Raw genomic sequence first — 27,657 nt, forward strand, 5'->3', positions numbered from 1 at the left:
CGCCCGCGCCCCTTCCTCCCGCCCCGCCCCGTCCCGCCTGCGCCCCTCCCCGCCCCCTCCCTTCCCTGCCCCGCCCGCGGCCGGGAAAGGCTGGCCGCGCCCCGCCCGCAGCCCCCAGCCGCACCTGCCCCGCGCCGACGCCCGGGAAAGGCTGGCCGCGCCCTCCGCCGCCCCGCGGCCGCCCCGCGCCCCGCGCCCCCCGCCGCGTCCACCCCGAACGCTCTGTCCGCGCTCACTGCTCGGCTCGCGCTCGGTTCCGACCCGCCGCAGTGCCTCCCGCGCCCGCGGCTCGACGGGGTCTGGCCCGGCCCGTGCGTCCTGCCCCGCCTCCGCCCCCGCACGAGCTGCGTCCCCCCGCGCCCCGCCTGTGCCCGCGCGCGCCCTCCCTGCCGTCTGGCCGCGGCCCTGCTGGGGGCTTGCGCGGTGTCCAGAGCGGCCTCCGGGGAACGTCCCCGGGGCTGCGAGACCCGCCTCCGCGGACGAGGGGGAACCGCACAGCCTCAGACCCCCGCCCCGCCCCCACCCGTCCCCCGCTTCTCGGACTGCTTAGACGCGTCCTCCCGGCGGACGCAGAAGTGAGTCAACTCCGGCCCGGGCGCCCGCAGATCCGCTTCTCCGCGGTGGGGCCCGAGGCTGCGGTGCTCGCGTGACCCGCGGACGGAGCTGGGGGCGTCCGGGTCGGGGGTCCGCTCCTCCGTCACGAGCGCCGGCGGCTAAGCGAGGGCTCCAGACTGTTTCCCACTTGGCCTGTTCCCCTCGCGCTTCCCCCGTGAGCAGAACCAGCTGCCGGCACGGCGGGGGCTCGGCGACGGCGACGAGGGCGAGCGGGCGCGTGGAGGCCGGGGGTCCCGGTGCGGGGTGCGCGCCGGGTCACGCCGGAGCGAACCCGACCGCGGGGTTAAGTGACCTCAGCGAAGTCACGCAGGGACACGGGGCGGACCCAGACGGTCAACCCGGGCGTCCTGCGGCTCCGCGGCGGAGCTTGCGGACCCGCCGGTACCGGGACTCGAACCGCGGGCTCGGGGAGATGACGCGGCGGAGCGGCGTGTAGGCTCCGGAACAACGGACCAGACGAGGGAGGTTGGAAACTGAAGCCGGACTCAGAGGGGGGGACTCAGACGGGGGGACTCGGGAGCAGCTGCGTCTGGAAGGACGCGCCGACAGAGACGCTGCCGCCCCTTGCCGGGTGCGAGGCCGCGGACCCGGGACCCGACCGCGCTCCCTCGTCCATGTCCAGCTCCGGGAGCGCTCGCTTCCTCAGAGCGTGCGCAACGAAACAAAACTAGAAAGTGATGGGTCCGAAGCCCCTGGAGGAAAAGGTGTCATAAGTGGGACTCAGCACTGGCCTCAGCCCTTAGGTACCTTCCCCCTGGCAGGGCTGGATCTTGAATGACTTCAGGTCCGGGGGCACCACGGAGCAGCAGCGGGAGGGACTGCAGGTGTTGGGGGCGACCGCCCGACGGTCTCAGTCATCCGCTAAAAAGATAGAGATGCAGGTTCCACGAGCAAGGAAGCAGAAGAGAGAAGAGAAAATTTAAATCCTATGGGAGGACTTGAGAGTCTCTGCCACTGGGACTTCCAAAGTGACCGTTAGAGGTGGAATCGGGGCGACTGTGGCTGTTTGGGCTGTTGCAACTGGCATTGCACCGTCCCTTGTCTTGCCTTTCCTGTTCGTGGAAGCCACTGAAAGCGCAGGACGGCTGAGGGCAAACGCAAAAGATGGAGGTCAGGATGGAACCCGGACTTCTTCCCAGAGGGAAGCAGGTGCTGCTCTAGGGTCAAGCCCGTTCGAGGATTTGCCCAAGAGTCCAAGTTAGACCACAACCAAGAACTCTGGAAACAACCGGCTGTGGGAACAGTCAAGAAGAGCCGTGTCCTAGTCCCTTCAGGCTACCCTAACAGGCTCCCATAGACTGGGTGCTTACAGACAACAAAACACTCTCTCCTCACAGTTCCCGAGGCTGGGAAGTCCAAGATCAAGGCTCCAGCAGGTTTCCTGTGAGGGTGCCCTTTCTGGTCCCAAGACAGTTGTCTTCTTGCTGTGCCTCATGTGGCCTCAAGGGCAAGAGAGCTCTCTCTGGGCCCTCTATAAGGAGGGCACACATCCCATTCTTGACAGCTCTGCCCTTCTGACCTAATCATCCCAAAGGCCCCACCTCTGAATCCCATTGCTTTGGGGGATAGGATTTTGATACATTTTGGGCGGACACAAAATTCAGACCACAGCAAGCAGCTCACAACTCCCACAGTCTCTTCTTTAAAAGTTATTACATAAGGCGTCTTGGGGGCTCAGTTGGTTAAGCAACTGTGTTTGGTTCAGGTCATGATCCCAAAGTCCCGGGATCAAGTCTCACATCAGGCTTCCTCTGACCTGAGGTCTGCTTCTCCCTCTGACCCTCCCCCTTCTCATGTTCTCTCTCTCAAATAACTAAAATCTTTTTTTTAAAGTTGCTACATAAAATTTTTAATTGTGAAATATTTTCAAAGATACCAACAAGAATAAATGATATTATAATAATACTGACTACCCACATACTCGTCACCCAGCTTTATCAAACCTTAAACATTATGTTGTGTTCATTTAGAATGTTTTCAAGATATTTGAAAAGACAAATGGATACCGTTGATGTTTCGTTTTGCTCTTTTGGATCCATTTGCTTCCCTCTTTTCCCAGAGATAACCCAACAATAAATTCAGTGTCATAATTTTTGTGCATGTTGTTATACTTGTTTTCAAATTTCCATATAGCCATAAATATTACATAACACTGTTTTGCAGATCTTAAAACTTTAAATAAATGATGTCGTGATGTATATCCTTCGACCAGCTCTTTCTGTTCAGTGCTAGCTACTCTAGCAGCTATGGTCATTGTAAAGGCTGCATTGTATTTCGTTTTATGACTATGTCATGGTTTATGCCTCCTTCTTGTGATGATGGACATTACATTGTTTCAGTATTTTTCTACTATGAATAATTCCGCAAGGAACATTATTGTATATAGTTTCTTGTTCAGAGGCATGTGGGTTGATGACATTATCACTTGAAAATCAAGTAAGGAAAGAAAAAAGAGGAAACACTTGAACGCTTGGTGCAGGGAGCTGGTGGTTACTGGAAGTTATGAATAGGCTGCAGATTAGGCAACTTCAAAGAATTTTTAAACGGGACGATACTGTGAAACATTTTGAGAGGATGGGCAAATGTATCAGCTACTGCCACCGTAGCACGGGCTAACAAACCATCCCGAAATTCAGGGGGTGAAAAGAAGTCATTTATTCTCCCGGAGCAGCGGGATGGCTGGGGTGCTTCGTGTGTTCATTCTGAGCCCAGGCTAAAAGGGCAACAGCTGCCTGGAGGAAGCTGTTCCAGCACTGTCCGTGTGCAAGAGCACACTCAACTCCACGAGCACTTCTCAGACCCTTGCTTGCACCATGAGTGCTGACATCGATGGGACGAACAGGATGGCCAGTCCTATGGCAGTATACAGAGAGCGGCGGAGGCGGCGTTGGGAGCTCCCAACGTGGCCAAACGTTGTCCGATAGAACAAGGACGGCTGGAGAGGCTCCTACATCCAATACTCAGGTCTGGACACGAAGGTCTCAACATCTCAGGATAGGGTTAGCCATGGAAATAAGACCTTCCGAGGAAAAAGAGCTCAGGCAACAAACTATCAAATATTATTTTGGTCTTTTAAACAACAAAATAACCGGCAACATAGCTCATTTTTTAAGGTACCAGCTATATGCCAGGCGCAAATCTGAATGTGTTGTACACACCACCTCCCTTTACTTTCACCTCAATCAAATGAGGTGGGTCCCAGGACGTACTATTTCTTAGAGTTGCATAAACTGTCCAGTGAGAAAGGTCCTGGGCCAGTGCCTTTAAGCTTCACACCCAGTCAGCCTGCTCGAAGCTCCTCTTAATCACGACGGTGATAAATTTATACACGATGCCAAGCGGTTGACCCATGCGGCTTCCGTGAGAATGCGGGGGAGGGGAAGTACTAGCAGGTAATCTAGGTGAAGCCCTCCTTTTATGTTCAAAAGCTCCATAGTTACAGTCACATTCTCTAACGACAGAAACTGCCATGATTCATGCCCCCTTGTTAGCTCAGTTGACAGGGAAAGAAATATAGATTAACTGCCTTTTATGGGTCCCTCCCTTTTCTGGAAGCAAATCATTCAACAAAAGAGAGACCCATGGGCAAACTGTTGGTTGGCACGCAACAGTAGGAGAGGGGCGGATGGTTTGGGTCTTCTGATTTCTGTGGTTCAAAATTCTGTACAAATTCTGATGGATCTGGACAGTAGGCAAAAGAATGGCCCCAAATAATCCCAGGCAACTTTCAATATGTTATGTTACATGGCAGGGGGGGGGGAACCATGGCTGCAGATGGAATTAAGGTTGCTAATCATCTGACCTTAATATAAAGAGATTATCCTGGAATATCTAGGCGGGGCAAATGTAGTCACAAGGGTCCTTATTGGGGAAGAGGGGAGCAGAGGCTGAGCAGAGAGATGGCTGAGTGACAAAGGTCATTGCTGGCTCTGAAGATTGCAGGGAGTGCTGATCCCAGGATGCAGGGGGCCCCTAGGAGTTGGGTAAGACAAGGAGATGGATTCTCACTCGAAGACTCTAGATGGGCTGCAGCCTGCCACTACTGTGATTTCAGCCTAGTGAGACCCATTTTGGACTTCTGATCTCTAGAAGAGTTAAGGGAATAAACTTGTGTCATTTTAAGCCACTAGTATTCGTGCTAATCTGTCACAACAGCAGTAGGAAGCAGATTCAGCACTCCTTTGGGCATGACCTCCACTGGGTGCCCTTTGGTACTACCCTCCACGCAGTGCAGTTAGATCTTCCTATCAGAGCCAAACAGTAATTGAATAAATCTGGTCATTGTTAAGAAAATTTAAGAGAGAAAAGGAATAGTTGAACTTCCTCAGTTAATAAATAGATAAGATAAATAAATAGATAAATAAATAAATAAGATGGTTACATGGTTAATTTTTTTTTTTTTACTTCTAAAAAGACATCCATCAAAGTCTTGATCTTAATCACCCCTCCCCTCCTCACCTCCCCCAACCTCATCCCTGCCTCTCACTGCTGCCCCCTTCAGGTAAGCCCTTCCTTTCTTTTGTTGCTTGTATATTCTTTCATTGTTTTAAGTAAAATCAAGCCAAATGAACACATGCTTTTATTTCTTCCCTTTCTCACACAAAAGCAGTATATTTTTATAGTTTTGTACCTTACTTTTCTCAATTAATTTATTGCTTTTTCATCAACACAGAAGTGTGGATTTATTTTAATTAAAATTCATTGGTAAATATCTATCGACTGCAAACTACCAATAAGGCATAACACTATGTAAGACTAAAAGGAAATAATGTGACATAGTTCAGATATCAATGAGTTTATAATCTAATTGAGGTCAAGACCAACTCCTGGGAAGCTAAAGTCAGTAATTCAAGATGCTTTATAATTTGTTATATGTAATGCTAAGACCCAGGGAAAAACTTGTGGCTTTAGAAGAAAAAGGACACTAAAAGTTTGGGACAGTCAGGGAATCAGGCAACGCAATCTGAATAATTTTAACATTATCATTTGAAAGAATTCTTACTTTCTTCTTCATTTTTAGTGTGCCCCGTATCTCTCCATCATAGCGCAGGTTTGCCGTACAACCATTGCTATTGTCTTGAGCAAAGTTTTAGTGAAAAGATTAGCTTGAAGATAAGGATTAGAATGAAGCCACTGTCATTTAGATGTCTGTAAACTTTTGGTTTGGTTTATCTACAGCAACATAAACTCACTTTTTCTAGTCTTTCAGCAAGATAATACACGCTGCCTTTAATGGCGACGGGGGCTGCTGGGGCTCAGGAAGGCCTTGAACAGTGCTTCTTTGGGCTGGGGCATGGAGACCCATTAGAAGGTCAAATTCCCTCAGACCTACCCCAGACCTACTGTTTTAATCAGCCCTCCAGGTGATCTGGATGCAGCCTAGAGCTTGAGGACCACTGGTTTAAGAGATCATCCTTCCTTAAAGGGAAGAGGAGCTGACTTTGGAAGAAACAGAGAAAGAGCCTTGCTTAAGGAGCCAGACACAGGGAGCCCGCCAGAGTCACAAATCTGAAAGGATGATGAGGTTCCTTCCGAGAGAGATGGGGCGGCGCCCTGCCTTTCCTTCTGCCTGGAACTCTGACTCCCACTCAGAGGTTGCCGCGATACGCTAGAAAGTATCAACTCATCCTGGAAAATTCTGGGACCAGCATAGTGGCGGGAGGTGGTTCTTTAGCGAGAAGCTATTACTTATGCCAGACATGGAGCAATGCCTTGGTGGACATGGTCTTATTTCACGCTTACTAACCAGTTTCGATTCGGTGGGATTAGCTGTACTTTGCCAACACAGAGACAGGCTCAGAGGGCTCGGGGAATGTGCACAGGTTGTGTCCCGCAGGGCTGGGCTTACCCCCGAGGGAAGTGAGCAACAGGTGCTGGTATTGTAGGGTTGATTTGTGCTGTTTCGGGGTCAGGGTTTAACTCGTTGGTTTCGGCTGGTAACTTGAAAACAAAACGCGCTCTAACGATTTCTTGAACTGTTCTCCTTGCAACGACGGCCCGTTACCATCTTTTAGACCAGAATCACCCTACGGCATGACTATAAAGCTAATATTTTTTCCCTCAAAGCGTGAGTTTTCTCAGAAGGAAGTGTTGAATGGCAATAATGATAAATACTGAGATCTCAGAAACCAGGTTTGTAGTCATTCAGAAAAAGAACCCAGAAAAGATGATTTGATGATATTTGCACCGTTCTGAATACAGGGAACTCCCTTATGGTTTTAGAAGCAGCTAATTTTTCCTGTATCACCTTGTCTCTCTCTAAATAGAACCATTTGGGAGTCAAGCATAAGATTTTAGATCAACGTTACTGAGGTATATTTAAAATCGAGGCTAGCCTGGGGGGCGAAAACTAATAAAAGCGGATTTAGTTGACCGAGTGGTTGTAGGTATTAAATGTTTGCTCTTACAGTGGTGTGCGGAGCCTGGCCTGACATGCAAAAACAAATTGCTACATTTTTAGGAATTTTGCGAACAAACACAGCCATTATTAAACATTATATTAAACAAACGCAATCCTGGGGCACCCAGGTGGCTCAGTTGTTAAGTCTCTGCCTTTGGCGCAGATCACATCCCAGGGTCCTGGATCACTTCCTGCGTCGGGCTCCCCGCTCAGTGGAGAGCCGGCTTCTCCCTCTGCCCCTCCCCCTGCTCATGCTCCGTCTCTCTCACCGGCTCGCTCTCTCTCACATAAATAAATAAAATCTTAAAAAAAAATAATGAAAAGGGGCTATTTACAGTGTGTAGGCAGGTTAAATTAAAGGAATCCACACTGATGGTGAAGGTTCTACGGCCAGGAACAGGATGAAATCATTACTAACTTCACTCCTGTAGGCAAGAGGGTTGCTGTTACCAACTTTTTGAGAACTGGACTGTGGAAGAGGGACTGTGGCCCTGGAGGGAACCAACCAGAGCCACACATGGGCAAGGCAGGGGGAGTAGCGGGGAAGGATAGACACAGCTGAATTTCTTTTCCATCAGTGTCTCCATTTGGCCAATCCCAATCAGAAGCCAAGGGGCAAGGGAGCCTTGGAGAATCACGTCTGGAAAGTCGGTTTCCTAGAGCACAGTCAGGGCAGAGGACTGGTGTGGAGACAGAAGGAGCAGCAAAGACGCTCTTGGGAGTCACTGGTACTGAGCACTGGTTCATTCTGGACACATTCCTCAGTGAGGGATATGTAAGGGAGACATCTTGAAACTGGTTTTTAGCAATTTATGAACGCTCTCCCAGAGTGGGATTCTCGTAAGCTTTCATAAGTAACTCGTCTTGGAATTTGGTGGCCTTAAACCACCAAGGTGAGCCAGAGCTACAACCGTTTGCTTTTATGTTTGTTTGTTTTAGAAAGAGTTCCAGCCTGGATCTCTTATTGTATGGATCAAGTGACCACATTTTTCATGACAAGCATTAAATCCAAGTTATAGGGGCTTTGGACCATATTTAAACACTAGTTTGTGCCCGAGAATGTCTTGTGGCCAAGACTTGAAATCCTGGTTTCATCTGGAACTTTCAAAGAAAACTATCGAGGACAACGACGTATGACTCTCTCCTAGGGCTGTCCTGAGGACGGCAGGAGGCAGGATGCGTAAGGGAGCCATTGCTCTAGATTGCTGGAAGTGCCCGGTGTTTTACTGGGGAGCAGCCTGGGCTACCGGCTACACTGAGGGCTCTAGTTAGAATTCTCTCAGGCTCATTTGGGGCCAGAATCTCTATTACACAATCATGGCATTTTAATATTAGACTGAGACACATAGAACAACTAATTCTGGACGACTTCTGACCAACAACATCAACAATTCTATGGTGCTGAACCTCGTGAGATATTTTCAGTATCATCTCCCTCTCCTGTTCCCACAGTGTTTCTTCCAAACCACGGTTGGTGAGGAGTTGCAAAATCTCAGTGAGAACTCTTTTTCTGCCCCTCACCCCCAAGTTTTCTAAATTTGATGCCTGTGAAATTTCAGGTCTCAGGAAGCATTTTCATAGTCAATCCTAAACCCTAATGATTTGGAGTTTGGTTCCTGGTACAGCTTCTCTAGGGGCTGGAGAGAAATGTGCTCTGGGACTGAGAGCCCAGCTGTTAGGCAAGGGACAATCACAGGAAACCGGCAGGAAGTGAACTTTATACCAAGTCCCAGTAGTATCTATGGAAATCCCAGGCAGGGTTGTGGCCTCCTTTCCTCAGATTTTATGAAAACATGCTTTCTCAAGTCTCGCTGAGTTTGCAAATTGCACTCCTGGGTATTTACCCCAAAGATACAGATGGAGTGAAAAGAAGGGCCATCTGTACCCCAATGTTTATAGCAGCAATGGCCACGGTCGCCAAACTGTGGAAAGAACCAAGGTGCCCTTCAACGGACGAATGGATAAGGAAGATGTGGTCCATATACACTATGGAGTATTATGCCTCCATCAGAAAGGATGAATACTCAACTTTTGTAGCAACATGGACGGGACTGGAAGAGATTATGCTGAGTGAAATAAGTCAAGCAGAGAGAGTCAATTATCATATGGTTTCACTTATTTGTGGAGCATAACAAATAGCATGGAGGACAAGGGGAGATGGAGAGGAGAAGGGAGTTGGGGGAAATTGGAAGGGGAGGTGAACCATGAGAGACTATGGACTCTGAAAAACAATCTGAGGGGTTTGAAGGGGCAGGGGGTGGGGGGGGTGGGGGAGTCAGGTGGTGGGTATCATGGAGGGCACGGATTGCATGGAGCACTGGATGTGGTGCATAAACAATGAATTCTGTTACTCTGAAAAGAAATAAAAAAAGGGGGGGGCAACAGAGCTCTGCTGGTCACTGTCGTTGGCAGTATTTTTTTTTTAATATAAGGCAGCTCCCCAGGGGGACAGGCACACATGCCTTGCCTTGCAGAATGCTGAGACTTTGGGGGCTCAGTTGCTTTCTCACTCTGCCATTGTCCCTTCACACGCCAATCAACTTATCTGAGCCTTGGTCATCTCTCCAGGGTGAGTTAGGGACGTGTCACAAATTTTTGTGAGTTTGTGAAAGGACCAGCCATTTTCACACTATATCAAGGATCCTCAGAGGATCTGATGGTAATAAATACAGCATAAATAATCATCCTATTGTATGGTGTACGGAGATTTGAATTATTTCTCTTCCTACTGGGGTTTCACCTGACAGCAGAAGATGAGCCATGATGATCTGGAACTGTAGTTTCTTCTTCATCTGACTCATAGCTCGGTCCACATGTGTCTCAGATTCAGCCCCTTCCGGCAGGTTTTTTCCAAAGAACTTTGCCTCAAATTTTGGAATGATTTTCCCACCTCAAAGGCGATGTCTTATGTGAATGGGATGAATGATCTAAAAAGAACATGGCAAAAAAAAAATGCAGCCAGAAGGTCCTTTATTAATACAAATTTATATAGTGGCATATGCTATTGGAGACACCAGAAATTCGTAACACACAAATCAGTATTAGAAATACAAAGATCATTTGAGTCAAGAAACCAGGTTGACAGCACCACAAATGTTTCACTCAGTCTGAGCACGTGTGTCGTATGCAAGAACAACGAACACCTACAGGACACAGACGCCGAACGTCTGAAGACTATGCACGCACGTCCCGACACGAATTCCACACCTCGCCGCGGAGTCTGCGGGCGGCCTCCGGGAGGCCCGGGGACCACTAGAGGACAGCGAGCAGAAACAAGGCGCAGACCCTTCTCCCTCTCAACCCTCGCAGCCAGCGTGGGGGAGCCCATCGCGACCCTGAGGGCTCCTTGTTCCTCCTCCCAGAACGGCACGGTACAGAAAATCCGTAAAAACGCACACGAGGCATCAGTGAGCAGGTTAGAGAAACTGAAGGGAGGGCTTTGACTGAAATAGAATCTCGCGTCCGTGACCAAATTATCAGATTCCTACTATGAAACAGAAAACAAACAAAACGAGAAACTGGTCCAAAGCAGTAAATCTCAGTGTCACGGTCTCAACCCTCCCTACTTAGTAAGTGCGCGTCCCTGAAGAAGTCCTAGTGTCCGGACAAGTCCCCGGAGTTGGGGGATGAGCAGGACGGGAGGCGCAGTGGGGACAATCCCAGGCTTTCCTTCCGCCCAGACAGCTCTCGGCTCGTGGTCCGCCCAGGAGATCGTCCTTGCCGCTCACGGACCGGGTCCTGGAGGCTGCCGAGCGCACCTGGAGGTCTCCGTCTCCATCTCTCCCCGCGGTGGCTTCACTCTGCGCGCGTCTGTGCTCCCCCGTGCACGTGTCCTCTGTGGCGGGAGGGGAGGGACAAGCAAGGATATTGGAGCCAAGGCGACGGCGCAGGAAGTGTTCAGTGTGGAAGCCTTCGGGCAAGTGGGGACACTGGAAAATAACAGGCCAGTGCGAAAGCTGCTTTGCAGATGACAGGTTTGGTATCCTGGAAGGATTAGCGTCAACCTTCTAGATCGTTCTGCAGGAGATTCCGCACGAGGCTGATGAGCTCTCCAGCTGTGAGACACCAAGTCTGGATACTCCTGAGGCCGGTCCACAAGTTCTGCCCCACACTGCCCAAGCCATTGTCCAGGAGCACATGACCAGTCGGGGCTCACCTTGTTCTAGCCTCTCCTGAAGACCTCAGTCACCTCAGACTGCTGAGTCAGGCTGTCCTGCTCCGGAGGCTGATTCACAGTTTCCACGTCTGCTGATACGTCCTGAGGGCTTCTCTGTTCCATCGTCCGGAGACCCTGCGGGACCCAAGCCCATATCCGTGGTTCTTCTTTGTTCCAATGAGGTTAACTCATGACCAAGCAGAAGAGACAGTTTGGGGTATTTTGTCTTGTTTTTGCTATCTGCCCATGCGATCTGGCCACCACCGTCTCTCACCTCCCTTCCTGAATGGATTCCCTGGATTCCCCCTCAACTCACCCAAGACACCATTCACTTGCTCACCCGCCGGATACTTCTGGAGTGTGAGGCACTGCCCAGGAACCAGAGGCACGGCTCACAAGGTCCTTTCCTCAGAGGCTTGGCGTCACATAGAGATGCTGAAAACTGTTCGTGGCTCGTTCTTTCTGGCTTTCTAGAACCGGTGTTTGTGGTGTAGAATGTTCTCAAAGAGCTGGGGTCATGCTAATGCAAGCCAGACGCGGCGTGCTGCCCTGTGCTCTGCTCAGTGGATACGGTGCGTCGTGCGCCGGGGAGAGAGTGTGACTTTTACGCCCCAGGAATGAAATTGTGCCTTCATTTCAAAACAACACGACGCACATGCTTGTGCTTTAGCCAGTCGGCCAAAACCAAAATGAGAAACACAAAGGCAAGCTGTGTGCCCACTACGCACAAAATCCTGAAGCTTATCGCACACTAAATCGTTTTCAAGCCATGTGTTTATGGCCTTGTCGCGTGCTAATGTGGTCAAACAGTAAGTGCCTGAGCTACCGGAAAAGACCCCTCCAAAGAGAAGTCCCGGGACCTGGCGCCCTCGTCGGCTGCGAGCGCTGGGACGTGGTCCGTGGTGAGTCCCAGCCAGTGACAGTTAACGCAGATGTCACTCTGAGCTAGGATTTCTCCTAATTTGCTTTATTTGAATGAATCACTTGCTTTTCCGAAACGCTCGCAAACTACAGAACTTGCAGCTAGCCGAGGACGCAGGTTCACCGGCTACTGGACGGGGCAGAGCCCGGGGCGGCAGGACACGGAGGTGGGATTCGGAGGCATCCACGGCCACAGGGAACGGACAGGCCAGGCGCACGGCTCTTGTTTTGCAGCCTTGTCTGTCGGGGAGGGTGTCGTGCCGCGTCCTTGGTGCAGTGTAGGCCAGCGGGGCACGAGGATGTCCCCCTGGGCCGAGGGCGCTTGCATCCCTCATGTGTTCGAGGCGCTGGTCAGGCCTCTCCTCCCGGCAGGTTTCAGTCTGCCCTTCTGTAAGGGGGTCCGCTGTGCCAGACGTCTGGGGACGGGGCGCTCTGCGATTTCTCCTGAAAGCTGTGGCACAGGGCTCTCATGCAGGGCCCTTTGAAGCCCCCAGGCAGGAAGGCTCTGGAAGTGCGAGGGACAGTGAGAGGCCACAGTGTGCAGAGCTGTCAGGAGGATACGGTTAGCGAAGGTGTCGGTGATGCTGGTTCGCAGGATTCTGAATGAAATCGAGTGTCAGCGATCCAAACGCTGCAGCTCGGCGCCCAGGGGCAGCCCCAGGACAAGCAAGCTGGAGGCGCTCTAGGAAGCGGATGGCCCCTCCCCGCCCCAGCCCTGCGCTGCACCTCCCCCCGTCCCAGCCCCCCGCCCCAGCAGCCAGAGGAAAAGTCTCCCCGGCCAGCCCCGAGAGCGCGCTATGCCCAGCCGGGCCCAAGGCCGTCCGCAGCGGCCGGCATCCTGCACGAGTCTGCCCAAGGAGCTCTTCTCCCGAACGCGGGGGTCTCGGTGCTTCTTTGTCCCGTGAGGTAGCTCAGTTGTGAGTTGGTGCGTGTGATGTGTGCCTTCCGCCACTCAAAGCGATAGTTTTCCCTTTTTCAACTGCAAGATTATAAAAATACCAGTATTTGACCCCCGTTTTTATAAAAATGATTTTAGAAAAAAATACACACGGGATCCGTCTCCTTGGCTACACCTCCGTGCCGTCCTGCAGGTTGTTGTGAACCCTGACCTCCAGATTCAGCTTTTTCAGCGGGGCGCCCTTGAACGCAGACGCGCCCTTGAACGCAGACGCGCCCTCGGCGGCGCCCGGGCTGTGCACGTTCCGCACGGTGCAGTACTGTCTGCTCCAGTTCTTCTCCGGCCTGTCCGGGCTCCTCTGGGACACGTCCACCTTGGTGTTCAGAGGGTACTCCTCCAGAAAGTCCCCCGTGGGCGGTTTCTTCCTCTGCTCCTGGCACTTCCTGGTGAAGAAGCAAGCCACCGAAAGCACCAGAAGGAGGAGCATGATGGCAGCGAGGGCGCTGCCGATGGATGCCCCGGTCGGGGACAGAGACGCAGCCGCCACCGGCTCCTGCATGTCCAGATGCAGGGACTTCATGTTGGTGCCGTTCTTGACTTGGTCCCCTTCGTTGTCGTAGATGAGGGAGTCGTCGAGGGTCAGACGGCCGCTGGGGTCCACCAGGTCCCTTCGGTCACGCCTCAGAGGCGCCGTGAGAGAGCGTTGCACGCGGGGCCCTGAGATGGTGTCGGGGCCGATGATGTAGATCACCTGCAGGTACCACTGGTGCCCTGCTTCCACCTGCGGGAGGGGACAGAGAGAGAGACAAAGCACCCAGGTCACCGCTGCCCACGGGCCACTTCTTAAGGAAGGAAATGGAATGACCACAAGCCTTGGTAAATGGTTTCCACGGAAGCATGAGCAGCGGTTGGTGTCTTCCAGCCCAGAATGGAACCAAATACTCTAAGTTCTGTTTTACTTCCAAACTGGGATCATCTTGGGCCAGCTGTCCACATTCTTGTCTGTTGCCCTATCTGTGTAAGAACGACCCCTAAGAACTGATCTTTCATGGTCCCTTGAGCTAAGTACATTCTTGGGCTTGTCAGTCTTTACGGACAGCAGCCAAGTCATAGGATTAATACCCACGTTTACTCCCCGTGACCTTCAATTGTTTGTTATGCTGACTTACTGTTTATTGATGAACTTCAGTTAAACTAGTCGGTCAACAAATATCCACTAAATACCTATTCTGTGCGTAATATGCAGACACGGGACAAAGTTTCCTAAATCTGAACACTTCCCGGGTCACGCCCTGAGCGGTAAAATCAGCAAGGACTGTACTGCCATTTCCTGTCCCCCACTGAAACCCTCCGCGGTTTGGAACTAACTTCTGAGAAATGGGAATAGTTCTGAACTCCAAGGTCACTCCAAGGGTTACTACTTGAAGACAGGAAAAAGTGGAATAGATTTTGCAAGTTCATATTTATTGCTGGATTTAGAGTATTTTTGCTTATCAAATATTAGTAATTCTTGTCATTCTTTAAATTGCTGTACTGTGTTTATGACTTTGTTAAATGTTTTCCACAAGCCTGTGAAAATCAGCTGGTGCAGCATTGAGCCAAAAAGGCAGGCAACACAGAAGAGTTTAAGAAAAACCAGAGGACCATAGGCACCCCGATACGCACAATGACAAGTGCCTGTAAGCAAATTAAAGAATTTTATCATTGCTGTGGTCACCTGGGATAGATGACGAAAATCTGGGGTGAACGGGGCGCCTGGGTAGCAGAGTCAGTTAAGCTCAACTCTTGGTTTGGGCTCAAGGTCATGATGATCTCAGGGTCGTGAGACAGAGCCCCTCATCTGGCTGTGCTCAGCAAGGAGCCTCAGGCTCTCTCTCTCCCTCTGCCCCTCTCCCTGCTCTCTCTCTTTCTTTCTCTCTCAAATAAATAAACAAAATTTTTTTAAAAATTGGGACTGAATGATAAGCTTAACACCCATAAAAAAGAAGCACCAGCAAGAATGCCATAAAAAGAGACTAATAGTCCAGAGATCTGTCTTTTCCCTCTTTGTGGTGTTTCAAGCCTTGGCCTCCCGCGCCCACTCTTCTCACCACGCTTACCTTATAGAGCGCGTCGACTTTCAGGGTGAATCCGTCCACACCCGGCATGCTACTGACCGCATGGAAATCAGGCAACTCGGAGGCAAAGTGGGCCTCAAAGGGCACATCGTGGAAGTACTTATCCGTTACTTCGGGCTGACTGCGGTCCTAGAATTTTAGAGAAAAGAAATGGAAGGTTTAGAGAGATGGAAGCACTGACCTGGCAGGTCCCTGGGAGGACACATGAACTCTCCACCCCCGCCGCCGGCGGGCTCAGGAGAATTCGTGCTACAGAAGCCCTTTCCTTAGACCAACCCTGCCTCGGGGCACCCACCACTCCCTTCAAGGAAGGGCGCTTGGAGGCACCTGTGAGCTCGAAGCTCCAAGAGCGGGAGAGCCGAGACAAATAATTCTCAAGCCATTTGTTCTCAGGACCCCTCACACACTTAAAACTCAAGGACCCCAAAGTCGTTTGTTTACAGGATTTATAACTATCAATATTTACTCCACTAAAATTAACACGGAGAAATTAGCAAATACTTATTTTCTAGTTCATTTTAAAGTGGCAATGAGAAACCCACTATGTGTTAACATAAGTAACATTTTTAAAAAAAAGAAATACCTATATTCACCCCCACCTCCTCAAAGAGAGCTGACATTGTTTTACACTTTTGCAAATCTCTGGAAAAGAACTAGATTCTCATAACTTCTCTATTGACTCAGTTGTGATATGTTAGTTAGACTGAAATATATGAAGAAAATCTGGCCTCACAGGGATGTGAATTTGAAAAGGGGAGAAATGATTTCATACCTTGTTCAGATAATCGTGGATATTCTCTGATACCAAGTCAAACTCGGTAGGTGGTATTTAAAAAGATTAGTTACAATGTGGAATTTGAAACCATATCAATAAACCTTTCATACTCTCTACACTCACGAGGGGATTAGAGTGGAAAAAAAAAAAGCGAGCATCATTATATTATTATGAAAGTAGCTTTGACCTTGTGGACTCCCTGAACTAGAATCAGGGATATTCAGGGTCCATACTCTGAGAAACACTGGCCTTGACTTTCCTTTTCCTGGGACGTTAATAATAACAGTAGCTTGTCTTGTTGCCCACTGTAACCACCACGTTTGGTAATCTGTCCTCGCACTTAGCTGATCAGAGAGAAACGAGAGCACTGTGCCTACTGAGGACACAGCCAAGGGTGGGGTTCCACCTGCTTGGGGCAGAACGCCCAGCTGAGGAACCAGCTCAGGGGTCAGCCGCGCCACACTAACGGTTAGCGTACCAGCAGCAGAAACCTGTGTTTCAGGTGTTTGTTTGGCTGGATGCATCCATACTGAGGCCCTTCGTTGTAGATTGTCCCCGTGGGGTCAAAGAAAGGCACGTGACCGTCCTTCCCAGTACAAAGATAGACCTTCTCCAGCTGCAGTTTGTAAGCCGAATTAAGGTTTTGCTCTGGATTCCAAAGTACTCGGCCATAAAGGATTTGACCTGGAAAGATTGAGAGGCATTAATTGGGTCACACTTGAAGATTAAAGAGAAAGAAATGTCAAGGGTAGGAAGGATTTAACACACTCCCTTAGGGGCTTTCTACGAAGAGCTTTATGGTTCCCTGTGCCCTTAGAATACTCATTCGTTCATTTCTAGCTTCTTTTATTCCACAGACATTAATCGGGCATTTAAGGTGTGCCATGGGCTCTGCTGTGCAGAAGGGACACGGAGGTGAGTCAGATGAGCTGAGAGAACAGAAAGAAAACCTAACCCGTTGCTAAAAATAGCGCGGCTAACATTCATCCAACTCCTACTATTTGCTAGGCACTGTGCTAAGTTCTTCCCATATAAGAAACTCATGTAGTGCTCACAATTTTACAGATGAGGAAGCTGAGGCACTGAGGTTAAGTGACTTCTTGAAAGTCACAAAACTAGTAAGTGTTGGGGACGGGGTTCAAAGTCAAGGGACTTGGGCTGGAAAACCCACCGTTACCCCAACACTGTACTGCCAGGAGCCACAGTGAGGAAGGATTCACAGTGTTGCACCAGCAGAGAGCTGAGCATAGAGATCGGCCTGGGGAGAGGTATGGAAAGGATCGAAGAGGAGATACTGTTTGACCAGTTTTCTCAAACACGAGTCGAGGGCATTTGAGCATTTGAGGTAGGAGACCGGGGAGAGCGTCCCGTGCCAGAGAAAGTCCAGGCACAGAAGACCGAAAGCGGCAGGCCAGGAGTCCTAGCGCTGCTGTTGTCTCCTTAGTACCTGCTGTGGCGCTTTCTTTACTTCTACTTCCTTTCCTTATACTACTTCATTTATTCTTCCCAAGAGCCCAAGGCAGGTTCAATTATTATCTTCATTTTAAAGAGCGTGTCCGAGGTTTCCTATCTGGCCATGGGAGCTGAGAATTTGAGCAGAAATCTGTCGTGTAGAGGGTTTTCTCTGTGGCACTGAGGAGGTCAGTGTGACTAGAGAGGAGGATGGCTAGAGGCTCTGGCAGGAGAGACCCCTGGGAAGACAGGCGAGGGGCGCTGGGGAGCCTGGCCTTGGGTGTTAAGAAATGGGGAACAGTGGGAGGTTTTAAGCAGGGGTGTAAAATCAACACACAGGGGCTTCAGAAACATGGAGAGGGAGGAAAGACGAAGAGACTAGAGTCACAGAGATTGGGTTGGGGGCTATGCTAGCGCTCTGGAACAGACAGGTGTCTAACATACGGCTGTGGAGCCCGGGATGAGCTCAAGAATGTCCGAGTGTCACTGATCTTAATGGTGGGTGAGAGGCACGGAGAAGGGGGGGCGATACGGAGGTTTCTGCCTGGGGCACCTAGAGTATGATGAAGTAGTCAGTGCAGCAGCGGATATGGTAGGAAGGAGGTACGTCCTGTTCTAGACGTTCTAGGTGTCTGAAAGACACCCGTCTGAAGCGGCTTGGTCGTTCCAGACCCACATATGGAAATGTAGAAATGAAGTTTGGAGACATCAGGGCAAGGTCAACTCTTAAGGAATGGCCGTGGAGGAGTAGGAGAATAGGGAGTTCAGGAGAAATGGATGGGCCAAGCCATAGGTATGACCAGAGGTAGGAGCGAAGTAAGACCAGAAGGAGCCATGCATGGAACCTGGGGACAATCACAGGGATGTGGCAGAGGACAAAGACCCAGGGCAATAGCATGACAAGTGGCCAGAGAAGCAAGAGGGTGTCAGGTAAGGCTGTTGGGCAAAGGAAACCCAACAGGACATAACTGTCAAGATCCACAGGTTTGATGTCATTGACAAAATCGGGTTCTGAGCTACGTGTGGTGGGACACTCCCAGCCTCAACAGATAGACGGAGATGAAGGGCCACAGAGACTGTGTGGGCTCACCGCCCACGCTTTGAAGTTTCTCAGAGAAAAGAAAAGGAGAAAACAGACTGAGTTTGAAGGGGAGTGAGGGCTGAGGGATGCTTTGTTTTTTCTGTTATGGGCAGACACACCTGAGCGTGTCTTTAGGATGACAGAAAAACCCCGGGTATGAGGAGAAGGTTAAAGAAAGAAAAAAGGCAGAAGGGGCCATTGAGGGAAGAAAGGCAGATAACTCATTCATTTATTCAGTCAATATTTATTGAGAACCTAGGCACAGGTGGTCTGGTGCACAAATCCGATATCTGATCACAGTCCCTACCCATGGAACTCAGTCTGGTGGTAGCAACAAGTAAAGAAATATGTAATAAACAAGTAAACCAACAAGTAAAGAAATATGGAATATAAATTACACAGTATAAATAATGGTTAGAAGCACTATAAAAATGAATAGTGTTCTATGAAAGTGAAAATTACAGAGGCCTACATTCAGTTATCTGGTGTGGTCAGGGAAAGCCTCTTTGAGGCAGTTAACGGTTAAGTAGAGACCTGAAGGAAAGAAAGGGCTATCCTTTTGAAACATCAAGGAAACCAGTTTGGGGCGAGGAGAGGGCAAAGGAACCATTTCTAGTAGAGAAAGCATGGAGGAGAGTAGAGGGACATTTGGCAACCCTGCGGCGGGTAGGTAGGGAGGGGTCATGTTGCAATCTCTCTCCGAGTAACTGAGAGATAAAGCAACTTACCCAAAGTCAGACAGTGTGTTAGAGTCTGGTTGGAAACCCTAGTCTTCCTACCCTTCAGACCAGTGTTCTTCCATAGTACCACACTGCCAGTCATCACAGTACCAAATATGTGACCTTATTTCGATACAACATGAAGGAAGGATATGATTCTGTTCCTTGACTAAACCTTGGCTGTCCTGGAACCAAGCCCAGGGGAATCTTCACTGGAGAGTTGCCTGAAAGCCCAGGAGCAGAGATGCTAGTCCAGAGACCCGTCCTGAAGCATCTGAAGTCTAGCCAGAGTCTCGTTCTGTAGGTGAACAAAACAACTTACCTTCTTCTTACTATTATTATTTTATTATTAACATATAACAACTTACCTTTTGAGAAAGCCCCTTTGTAATCCATTTCTGCTAGGGACATATCAGATGTATTGGGGTCCATCAGGAACACCTTCTCATTATTGCAGAGCTGAAATTCAGTATTGAGTGAATACACAACTGGTACAGGGCGGTTGGTCTGCTGGAATGCGATGGGGATCAGGAATCTAAACGCGGGAGAAACAAGAGCTCCTTGAGAGCAGAGTCAACTTTGCAAACCTCGTGCTGCCTTCCCTTCCCACCCTCCTCAGGACTGTGAACCGTGTTTTATTGCAGGTGCTAAATAATCACCAAATACAGCAATGTGTATAGGAGAAGAGCTTGACTTATTTGGAGAATTATGAGGTTAATCTGCTCTTTTGAGCAGAAATAATCTAATTCATCTTTAGAACTCTTTTGTACTCCTCGCTTTTCCTAGCCCTTTCATTCCGAAGGTCCCTAAGGTTGCTCTTTGATTGCTGAAGGGCTCACTGCCACGGAGACCTGCCTAGACTTCTCTTTCCCAGATCTGCCTGCTCTGAAACTTTGCCTCTTTCAAACCGATCCAAGCTTATTTATCCTGTGTCCCACTCTTCAAGACATTGCTAAACAACACTCTCCTGCCTCACTCCTTACTTCAGCCTCCCTGGCCTTCTTTCTTGGTCTTTGGAATCTGTCCTTTTCTTCCCAGACTCTGGCACTTAAGGCTCCTCTAGCCAGACTGGCCTTCGTTAGGTCTCTTGACAGGTTCTCTACTCCGTATTTCTACTGCTTCAGGACTCACTATTCAACAAATATTCACTGCATTTTTATTATGTGAGAGACATTGTCCTAGCAATGGGAATTCATCGGTGAACAAAGCACATGCCCTCAGGGATAATACATTCCAAAAGAGAGTCGGTTAATAAAATAAATTTTAAAACATATAGAACACGAGAAGGAAGCAGGTGATGAAGAGAAACGTGAGGCAGAGAAAGGGAATGCTAGGAAGAGGTTCAGCTGGAAATTTAAATATGGCGGTCACAGAAGGCCTCAGTGAGAGGAAAACCAGGAGGATGGAGATCCGTGGCCTGAAATGGGAAAACTGTGGGGGGACTAGATTTGGTGGAGGAAGAGGAGGGGTTCAGCAACAGGCATGTTCAACTTGGGAGGCCTACAAGAGAGCCAGCTGGAGAGGCAGAGCAGTCCGTGTGATGCAGAAATCAGGATGTGAGAGGTGAGCCCGGGACCTTGGGAAGGAAGGATGAGGGAGACCACCATGTGGAAACAAGAGAGAAGAGACGGTTCTAGCACGGCACTTAGGGTGCTCCAAATTCAAAGGCGATGGGGAAGAGGAGGAACCAGCAGAACAAACAGTGAGGAAAACCCAGTGGGTAGAAGAAAGCCTATAGAGCTTGACAACAGCTGAGTGAAGACAGTGTTTCAAGGAGGTGACTGAACAACTGTTAACTGTCGCAAAGCCGTTGCAAGAAATAAAGGTGAGAGTCAACCTCTGGTTCTAGTGAGTTCATTGGTGACCTTGACGAGACCAAGCTGGCTGAAGGGATGAGTGCGGAAGCCTCAGGGCAGCGGGCTCCAGAGATAGAGAACGGAAGGTGCTAAACTGGAACCTGCAAGCCTAGGCAACTCTTGAGGGATAACTTAGGTACAGGGAAGGGAAAATGAATGTGGAGGGAGAAATGAAGTCAAGAAGTGACTTTTTTTTTTTTAAAGATGGGAGAAGTTACACGTTTTTAATGCTGATTGGAGTGATTCGTAGAGAGAGGACACTGGCTTATAAGATGCTCTTTATAAAGTCAGATGAGAGGGTTTGGGTTTCAGTGCATGAGGGGGCCCTGGCTTCGGCAGGAGCTGGGACCGTTGCTTCAGGGATAGCCTTGTACCTGCAGACGTGGGGAGGGGGTAGATATGATGCCAGGAGCTTGGGTGAGTTCTCTTGTGATTTCTTCTGTTTCCTCCAAGAAACAGGACACAAGATAATCAGCTGAGACTGAGAACGGGGAAGATAGAGCAAATTTGAGTGCGAAAGAATACAATGGTTGAGAAGAGTGAGAGAATGAAGCCGTTGTTAGGGAACGGTTTTGTTTTCCACGGAGAAGACCTGCGGGTCAACTTGAGGTTAGTGATAATGAATTTGAAGTTTCCTGACTCTGACCTTGCTGGACATTCTGCAAGAACCCTCCCCCTCTGTCTGCCTTTCTTTGCCTGTTAACTCTTATTTATTCTCCAGATTCCAACTCAAACATCACAGTGCAGGAAGTTCACGCTGCTTCTCTTCCCTTCCAGGCTAAGTCAAATCTCTTATCATTTGTTCTCTCTTTCTCTTTCTAAAATTTAATTGATTAATTTATTGGAGAGCAAGAGAGAGAGAAAGAGAGAGAGCAAGGGGAGGGCCAGAGGGGGAGAGAGAGTCTTAAGCAGACACAGGGCTCCATCTCACACCCTGAGATACTGACCCGAGCCCAAGTCAAGAATCAGATAGTTAACCCACCGAGCTACCAGGCGCCCCTTATCATTTGTTCCCACTATTTCGTGCACTTTTCTTTCATGGTACTTATCATGATCTGATATGTTATTTAAATAAAGTGACTTTAAATACAAATCGGGTCAAAGTCCACTTCACCCGTTACAGGCTGCCCAGAGTCACAGCAAGTGTCTGCTCGCTCACTGTTGTTCGGTCGTTGCTAGCCAAGCTTCCCACACACGCGCTTGTTAAAGGACAATGTGTGAGGGATAATTTCAGTGCTTCACGCTTGCGGCCGAGTCCACCCGACTATTCCTCACTTCTGACTGAAGGTGCCCCAGTGGGTAGATCTGAGAGGCTGGGGTGTGGGGAGATCTTGGAGCGTAGGAGCAACGGGCACAAGCTAGGGCTGACCCCGTTTTGACAGCTTGAATGTAAGCATTCGTTGCACCAAGAGCTCATTCAGCGGACTCAGGAAAACAGGTTTTTCTTGGTCCTGGTATTACCAGATTCCACATAATGCCTGACACCCAAGATGCTCAATAAATAGTTACTGATTAAACAGAACAAATAAAGGACTGGAGGGGATGATGATGATTTATAAGGTGAGACGGTCCGACAGACCTCACAAAAACAGGCATTCGAGGAGATACAGTTCCTTTGAGTTCAGCCTGAGTTCCCTGCGTCGGCCTTATTTACTGTGTTGCAGTTCTAATGCGTCCCTAGGGAGCCACAGAGATGATCCAAAGCAAAGCAAGGGTAGGTCCTATGGAGAGTCACCCTGGGAAGAACAGGGACCCCACAAGTAATGATCTCCCTCATGTAAAGCAAAGACTCCCAAACCTGAAGCCTCAGTAAAGGGACCCAATGACACTGTTCTCTCTGCGACCCCCAAGCCCACACAGCACCAGGGGATGCAGATGGGCTGGTGTCTCTTTTGCTCCTTTCTGTCATTCCCAAATGGCAAAAGAATTTAATAAAAGGTCTGGCACCTCCCGGGGAGAAACTCTTCTCACCTGTGTACGCTCAGAGGCACCCAGAGCATTCTTCACAATAGAATGTGGGATTATACACCGCGCAGAATGGCTCAATAACTTGTAGCATCCCCCCACAATGAACACGTTAGACAGAGAGGCTCACACAGCACACGGATCAACACAAATGCTGGTCCACTTCTGAAGCAAGAAGTGACTCAGCAGCAAACCAAGAAAAGCTGCAGAGAGATTCGGTGCAGGAGGACATTTTTATGTCGCTCAGAACCACACAAAACCATGCACAAGCCAATATGAGGTAAACCAGAAACCAAAACAAGGGATGATAAGGACAAATACCACGGCAGCGGTTCCCCGGCTGAGAAGGTGGTGGGCAGGGCAACTGGAGGGCCACCACAGGTATCTAAAAGGTACTGGGAATGTTCTAGCTCTTTTATATTTTACTCCAACTTCCACCCATTACGAAATGGGGATAACGGTGTCAACATTGCGGGGGCACACTACAGTGAGAAGTAAATGTTAGGAGCTTGGTGCAGAGTCTCCCACACCCTCTGCATCCCATCCGTCACCAGCAGTTACGATTACCTACTTGATCATCCGTAGCCCAGTCCCAGAGATACTCGCTCAGGCAGTTGAAGTCCTATCAGATGATGTTCTTTACTCAAGGTTTTACAGACGGTCTTCTATCTAAAATCTGTTCATAGCTTGAATCCAATCCCCCGGCATATGTCGCCGGATTATTTGCCCTCTGTTCCTCCTTAGTGCAGCCAACTACCGCTGTCCTGGTCACTTCCCCTCCCTCACTGGGCTGACCACCGTGCTCCTACCATGGATCTTGGTGATCTCAGCGTCCACAGGGATGAATCATCTAACACTCTTCAGCTCTCAGTTCCTTGGCAGCTTTGCCTCCCAAGAGCTTGTCCATCCCACCACAGCCATCAGGCATCACGGTCCCACTATGCGCCCCCTCCCCAAGTCTCATTTCCCAGCACCTTCCCAACTACCACCTCCTGACTTCCCAGCTCGCCCCCACTGTTCCTTCCACTCGTTCATTCTCTAACCACACGGGACCTCCCTGACCACGTGACCAGGAACGGGAACACCAGCCCACGCGTGGGGGGAAGGCAGACACCTTGTTCCCTGTAACAAACACTTCAGAAAACTGTCTGCAGTTTCTTAAAAAGCTAAGCATGTAGCCACCATGTGATCCAGCCACTGCATTCCTACGTACGCACATGAGAAAACAGAGAGCCTATGTCCATGTACAGGCTCGTGTGTCTATGTTCATAGTGGCTTTACTTCTCACCGCCATCACCTGGAAACAACCCAAACGTCCGCCAACAGATGAGCTGACGGATGAAGCGGAGGACCGCTGTTCCCTGGGAAACGACCAGCACCGACGGGGACAGACGGCTGCTGTGCACACCAGGAAGGCATGAAAACACTCGCGCTCCGTGAATGAAGTCGGAGAAGGGTGCGTCCTGTGTGACACCATTGATATGAAGCTCTAGAAAGTGCAAAGTTATCTGTAGTGACAGAGGCAGATCAGTGGATCCCGGAGAAAGCGGTGGCTCGGGAGGGTGGGAGGGAAGGCTACCGAGGGGCACAAGGAAGGCCCTGGAGGAAATGAATGTGTTCGTCACTGTGCTAGTTGTGGTGGCTTCATGGGTGAATACGTATGTCGGAAGTTATTGAATTGTATCTACCTTGAATATGCACAGTTTGTCGTATTGTCAATGAGATGGCAATTTTAGAACAACTCATCAGGCTCTCAGCACTGCCCGATCCGCTGCTACCGGCAACCCTCCAGCATGCCCACTTCCCCGCTCTCTGTGATGACTGCCTCACTCCCTCCTTTCTTCCCAGACCTCAGGATTCCTGACTTCCAGTTGAGGCTCAGCTTCTCATTTTTTGGAGAAAACAGATTTAAGCAGATTCTACTTTGCCATTCTTGTCCTCCAATCTACAAATTCTCCCCTCACCTAGATCCACATAGGCCTGCTCTCCTCTTCCAGTGAATGAAGGCTCTGGGCTTCTAGTGAAGGTGGGCCCCTCCCCTCTTGTCCTCGACCTATCCCCACCCTGCTCAAAGACTTGGCTCTGCAGACTTCCCCTTGTCCTGCTGCAACATTACATTTCACCTAACAGACCAATAAGGTTGCTCCCACCAATATACAGCCTCCCTGAAATATTTTCCACTCTAAGTCACAAATAAGACCTCCTTTGGCTTTGTATATATTTCTAACCACTGTCCCTTTCCTCTGACATTTCTTATAATAAACACTGTAGCCATAGTTTATCCCTGTTGTCTCTACTGTCTCTCCTTGGTCTCTCATGGTCTGATCACGCTTTAATCCCTCAGTCCACTTAGTCCAGGCAGTCCCCAGCCTGCCCTTTGTCAAGATTACCAACCACTTCTCAATCGCCAAATCCGATGGCCCATTCTCAGTTTCTTAATTTAAACGTCACGTTCCAAATTCTCTCTATGGTAATGTCAGATCCTGTCCTCATCATCCTCTTAAAAATGTTTCCTCCTTAAAAGACCTCAACATGAGACAGGAATCCATCAGAATCCTAGAGGAAAACATAGGCAGTAACCTCTTCGATATCCGCCACAGCAACTTCTTTCAAGATATGTCTTCAAAGGCAAAGGAAACAAAAGCGAAGATGAACATTTGGGACTTCATCAAGACCAGAAGCTTCTGCACAGGAAAGGAAACAGTCAAGAAAACAAAGAGGCAACCCACAGAATGGGAGAAGATATTTGCAAATGACAGTACAGACAAAAGGTTGATATCCAGGATCTATAAAGAACTCCTCAAACTCAACACACACAAAACAGATAATCATATCAAAAAATGGGCAGAAGATATGAATAGACACTTCTCCAATGAAGACATACAAATGGCTATCAGACACATGAAAAAATGTTCATCATCACTAGCCCTCAGGGAGATTCAAATTAAAACCACATTGAGATATCACCTTACACCAGTTAGAATGGCCAAAATTAGCAAGACAGGAAACAAATTGTGTTAGAGGGGATGTGGAGAAAGGGGAACCCTCTTACACTGTTGGTGGGAATGCAAGTTGGTGCAGCCTCTTTGGAGAACAGTGGAGATTCCTCAAGAAATTAAAAATAGAGCTTCCCTATGACCCTGCCATTGCACTCCTGGGTATTTACCCCAAAGATACAGATGTCGTGAAAAGAAGGGCCATCTGTACCCCAATGTTCATAGTAGCAATGGCCACAGTCGCCAAACTATGGAAAGAACCAAGATGCCCTTCAACGGACGAATGGATAAGGAAGATGTGGTCCATATACACAATGGAGTATTATGCCTCCATCAGAAAGGATGAATACCCAACTTTTGTAGCAACATGGACGGGACTGGAAGAGATGATGCTGAGTGAAATAAGTCAAGCAGAGAGAGTCAATTATCATATGGTTTCACTTACTTGTGGAGCATAACAAATAGCATGGAGGACAAGGGGTGTTAGAGAGGAGTAGGGAATTTGGGTAAATTGGAAGGGGAGGTGAACCATGAGAGACTATGGACTCTGAAAAACAATCTGAGGGGTTTGAAGGGGCGGGGGGTGGGAGGTTGGGGTACCAGGTGGTGGGTATTATGGGGGGCACGGCTTGCATGGAGCCCTGGGTGTGGTGCAAAAACAATGAATACTGTTACGCTGAAAAGAAATTAAAAAAAAAAGTTTCCTCTTCCTTTGGCCCAGCTGCTGGAAAGACGGCGCTAGACGAGGCGCTGAGAGCAGAGGCTACGTGTAATGCTCCGCTGTAGTCTCCGTGCCAGACCAGAGCCCGCACACAGTAAGAGCTGAATCAAAACTGGGTAAATGAGGGAAGGTGTGGCGGGATGCAGACAGTCTCGGGTCTGAGGTGGGTACCGGCTAATGTAGAGTTGATCCTCGGTATTCATAGGAAGGATGTTCCGTAAAGTCACGGTGAATGTGTGTCAGTCGGTACCGAGCCACCGTCCCGGGGCAGACACGGGCAGAGCTCCTGCAGCCCGCGTCACGGCGTTTTCACCGACTGGCCAATACCTAGCCCCGTTCTCTGCATGTTTCAGTTTAAAACACCTTATTTAATATGTTGTTAATTTGTTAACATAGAACGTGTGGCAACGGCACTTGGAACCTGTGCCCGAGGCTTCTTATACTTAGGCATCAGGTAGTCCTCAGCACTAGCTTGGGAGCCGCTGTCAACATGAAATCACTGGTAAAAAAAGCACAAAAATGTGCAAACCACAGCACTACCCAGACCCTGAAAACAATACTCGTTTGTAGTGAGAAAGCTGGCAGAAGAAGGGAGAGTGCTGCCTTGCTTGACCTGAGCTGGGAATGCGGGTGTCCGGGGGCTGTGTTTTGCCACCCGGCCTGTGTGCGAACGACCACGAAGCCATCGCGGCAACCGATGCCGCCGTCACAGACACACACACACACACACACACACACACACACACACACGGGAGTGAGGGGGTGAACTGACAGGCCGTGAGGCTTCGCCGGCTTCCCTACCTTTCCGGGGCATGTGCGGTGCAGGCCAAAGGCTTGTCCCCGGGGTCAACCCACGGCTGTGTGGGCTGCACGGTGCACGGGATCAGGTAGATGCTGTACTCGCCCGAGTAGTCCTTCCTGGAAAGACGCAAGCACACCGCGGTGAGAGGCCGTCTTCTAGCTCCTGTACTCACCAGACACACCA

At 49.6% G+C, this 27,657-nt stretch overlaps 1 protein-coding gene across 1 annotated transcript in view; it reads right to left on the bottom strand.

Moving 5' to 3' along the window:
• Window positions 1-12,829: 12,829 nt before the first annotated feature.
• Window positions 12,830-27,657, bottom strand: part of FRAS1 (Fraser extracellular matrix complex subunit 1) — a 405,465-nt gene continuing 390,637 nt past the window's right edge. Inside the window, exons 70-74 of the mRNA XM_044225418.1 lie at window positions 27,474-27,590; window positions 19,503-19,669; window positions 16,361-16,566; window positions 15,090-15,236; window positions 12,830-13,771 (exon numbers count right to left, since the gene is read on the bottom strand). Coding sequence (XP_044081353.1) covers window positions 13,160-13,771; window positions 15,090-15,236; window positions 16,361-16,566; window positions 19,503-19,669; window positions 27,474-27,590 — 1,249 coding nt within the window. The 3' untranslated portion in view covers window positions 12,830-13,159. The remainder of the gene's footprint in view (window positions 13,772-15,089; window positions 15,237-16,360; window positions 16,567-19,502; window positions 19,670-27,473; window positions 27,591-27,657) is intronic.

Source organism: Neovison vison, chromosome 11 (genome assembly GCF_020171115.1).
Source record: "Neovison vison isolate M4711 chromosome 11, ASM_NN_V1, whole genome shotgun sequence".
Lineage (NCBI taxonomy): Eukaryota > Metazoa > Chordata > Mammalia > Carnivora > Mustelidae > Neogale > Neogale vison.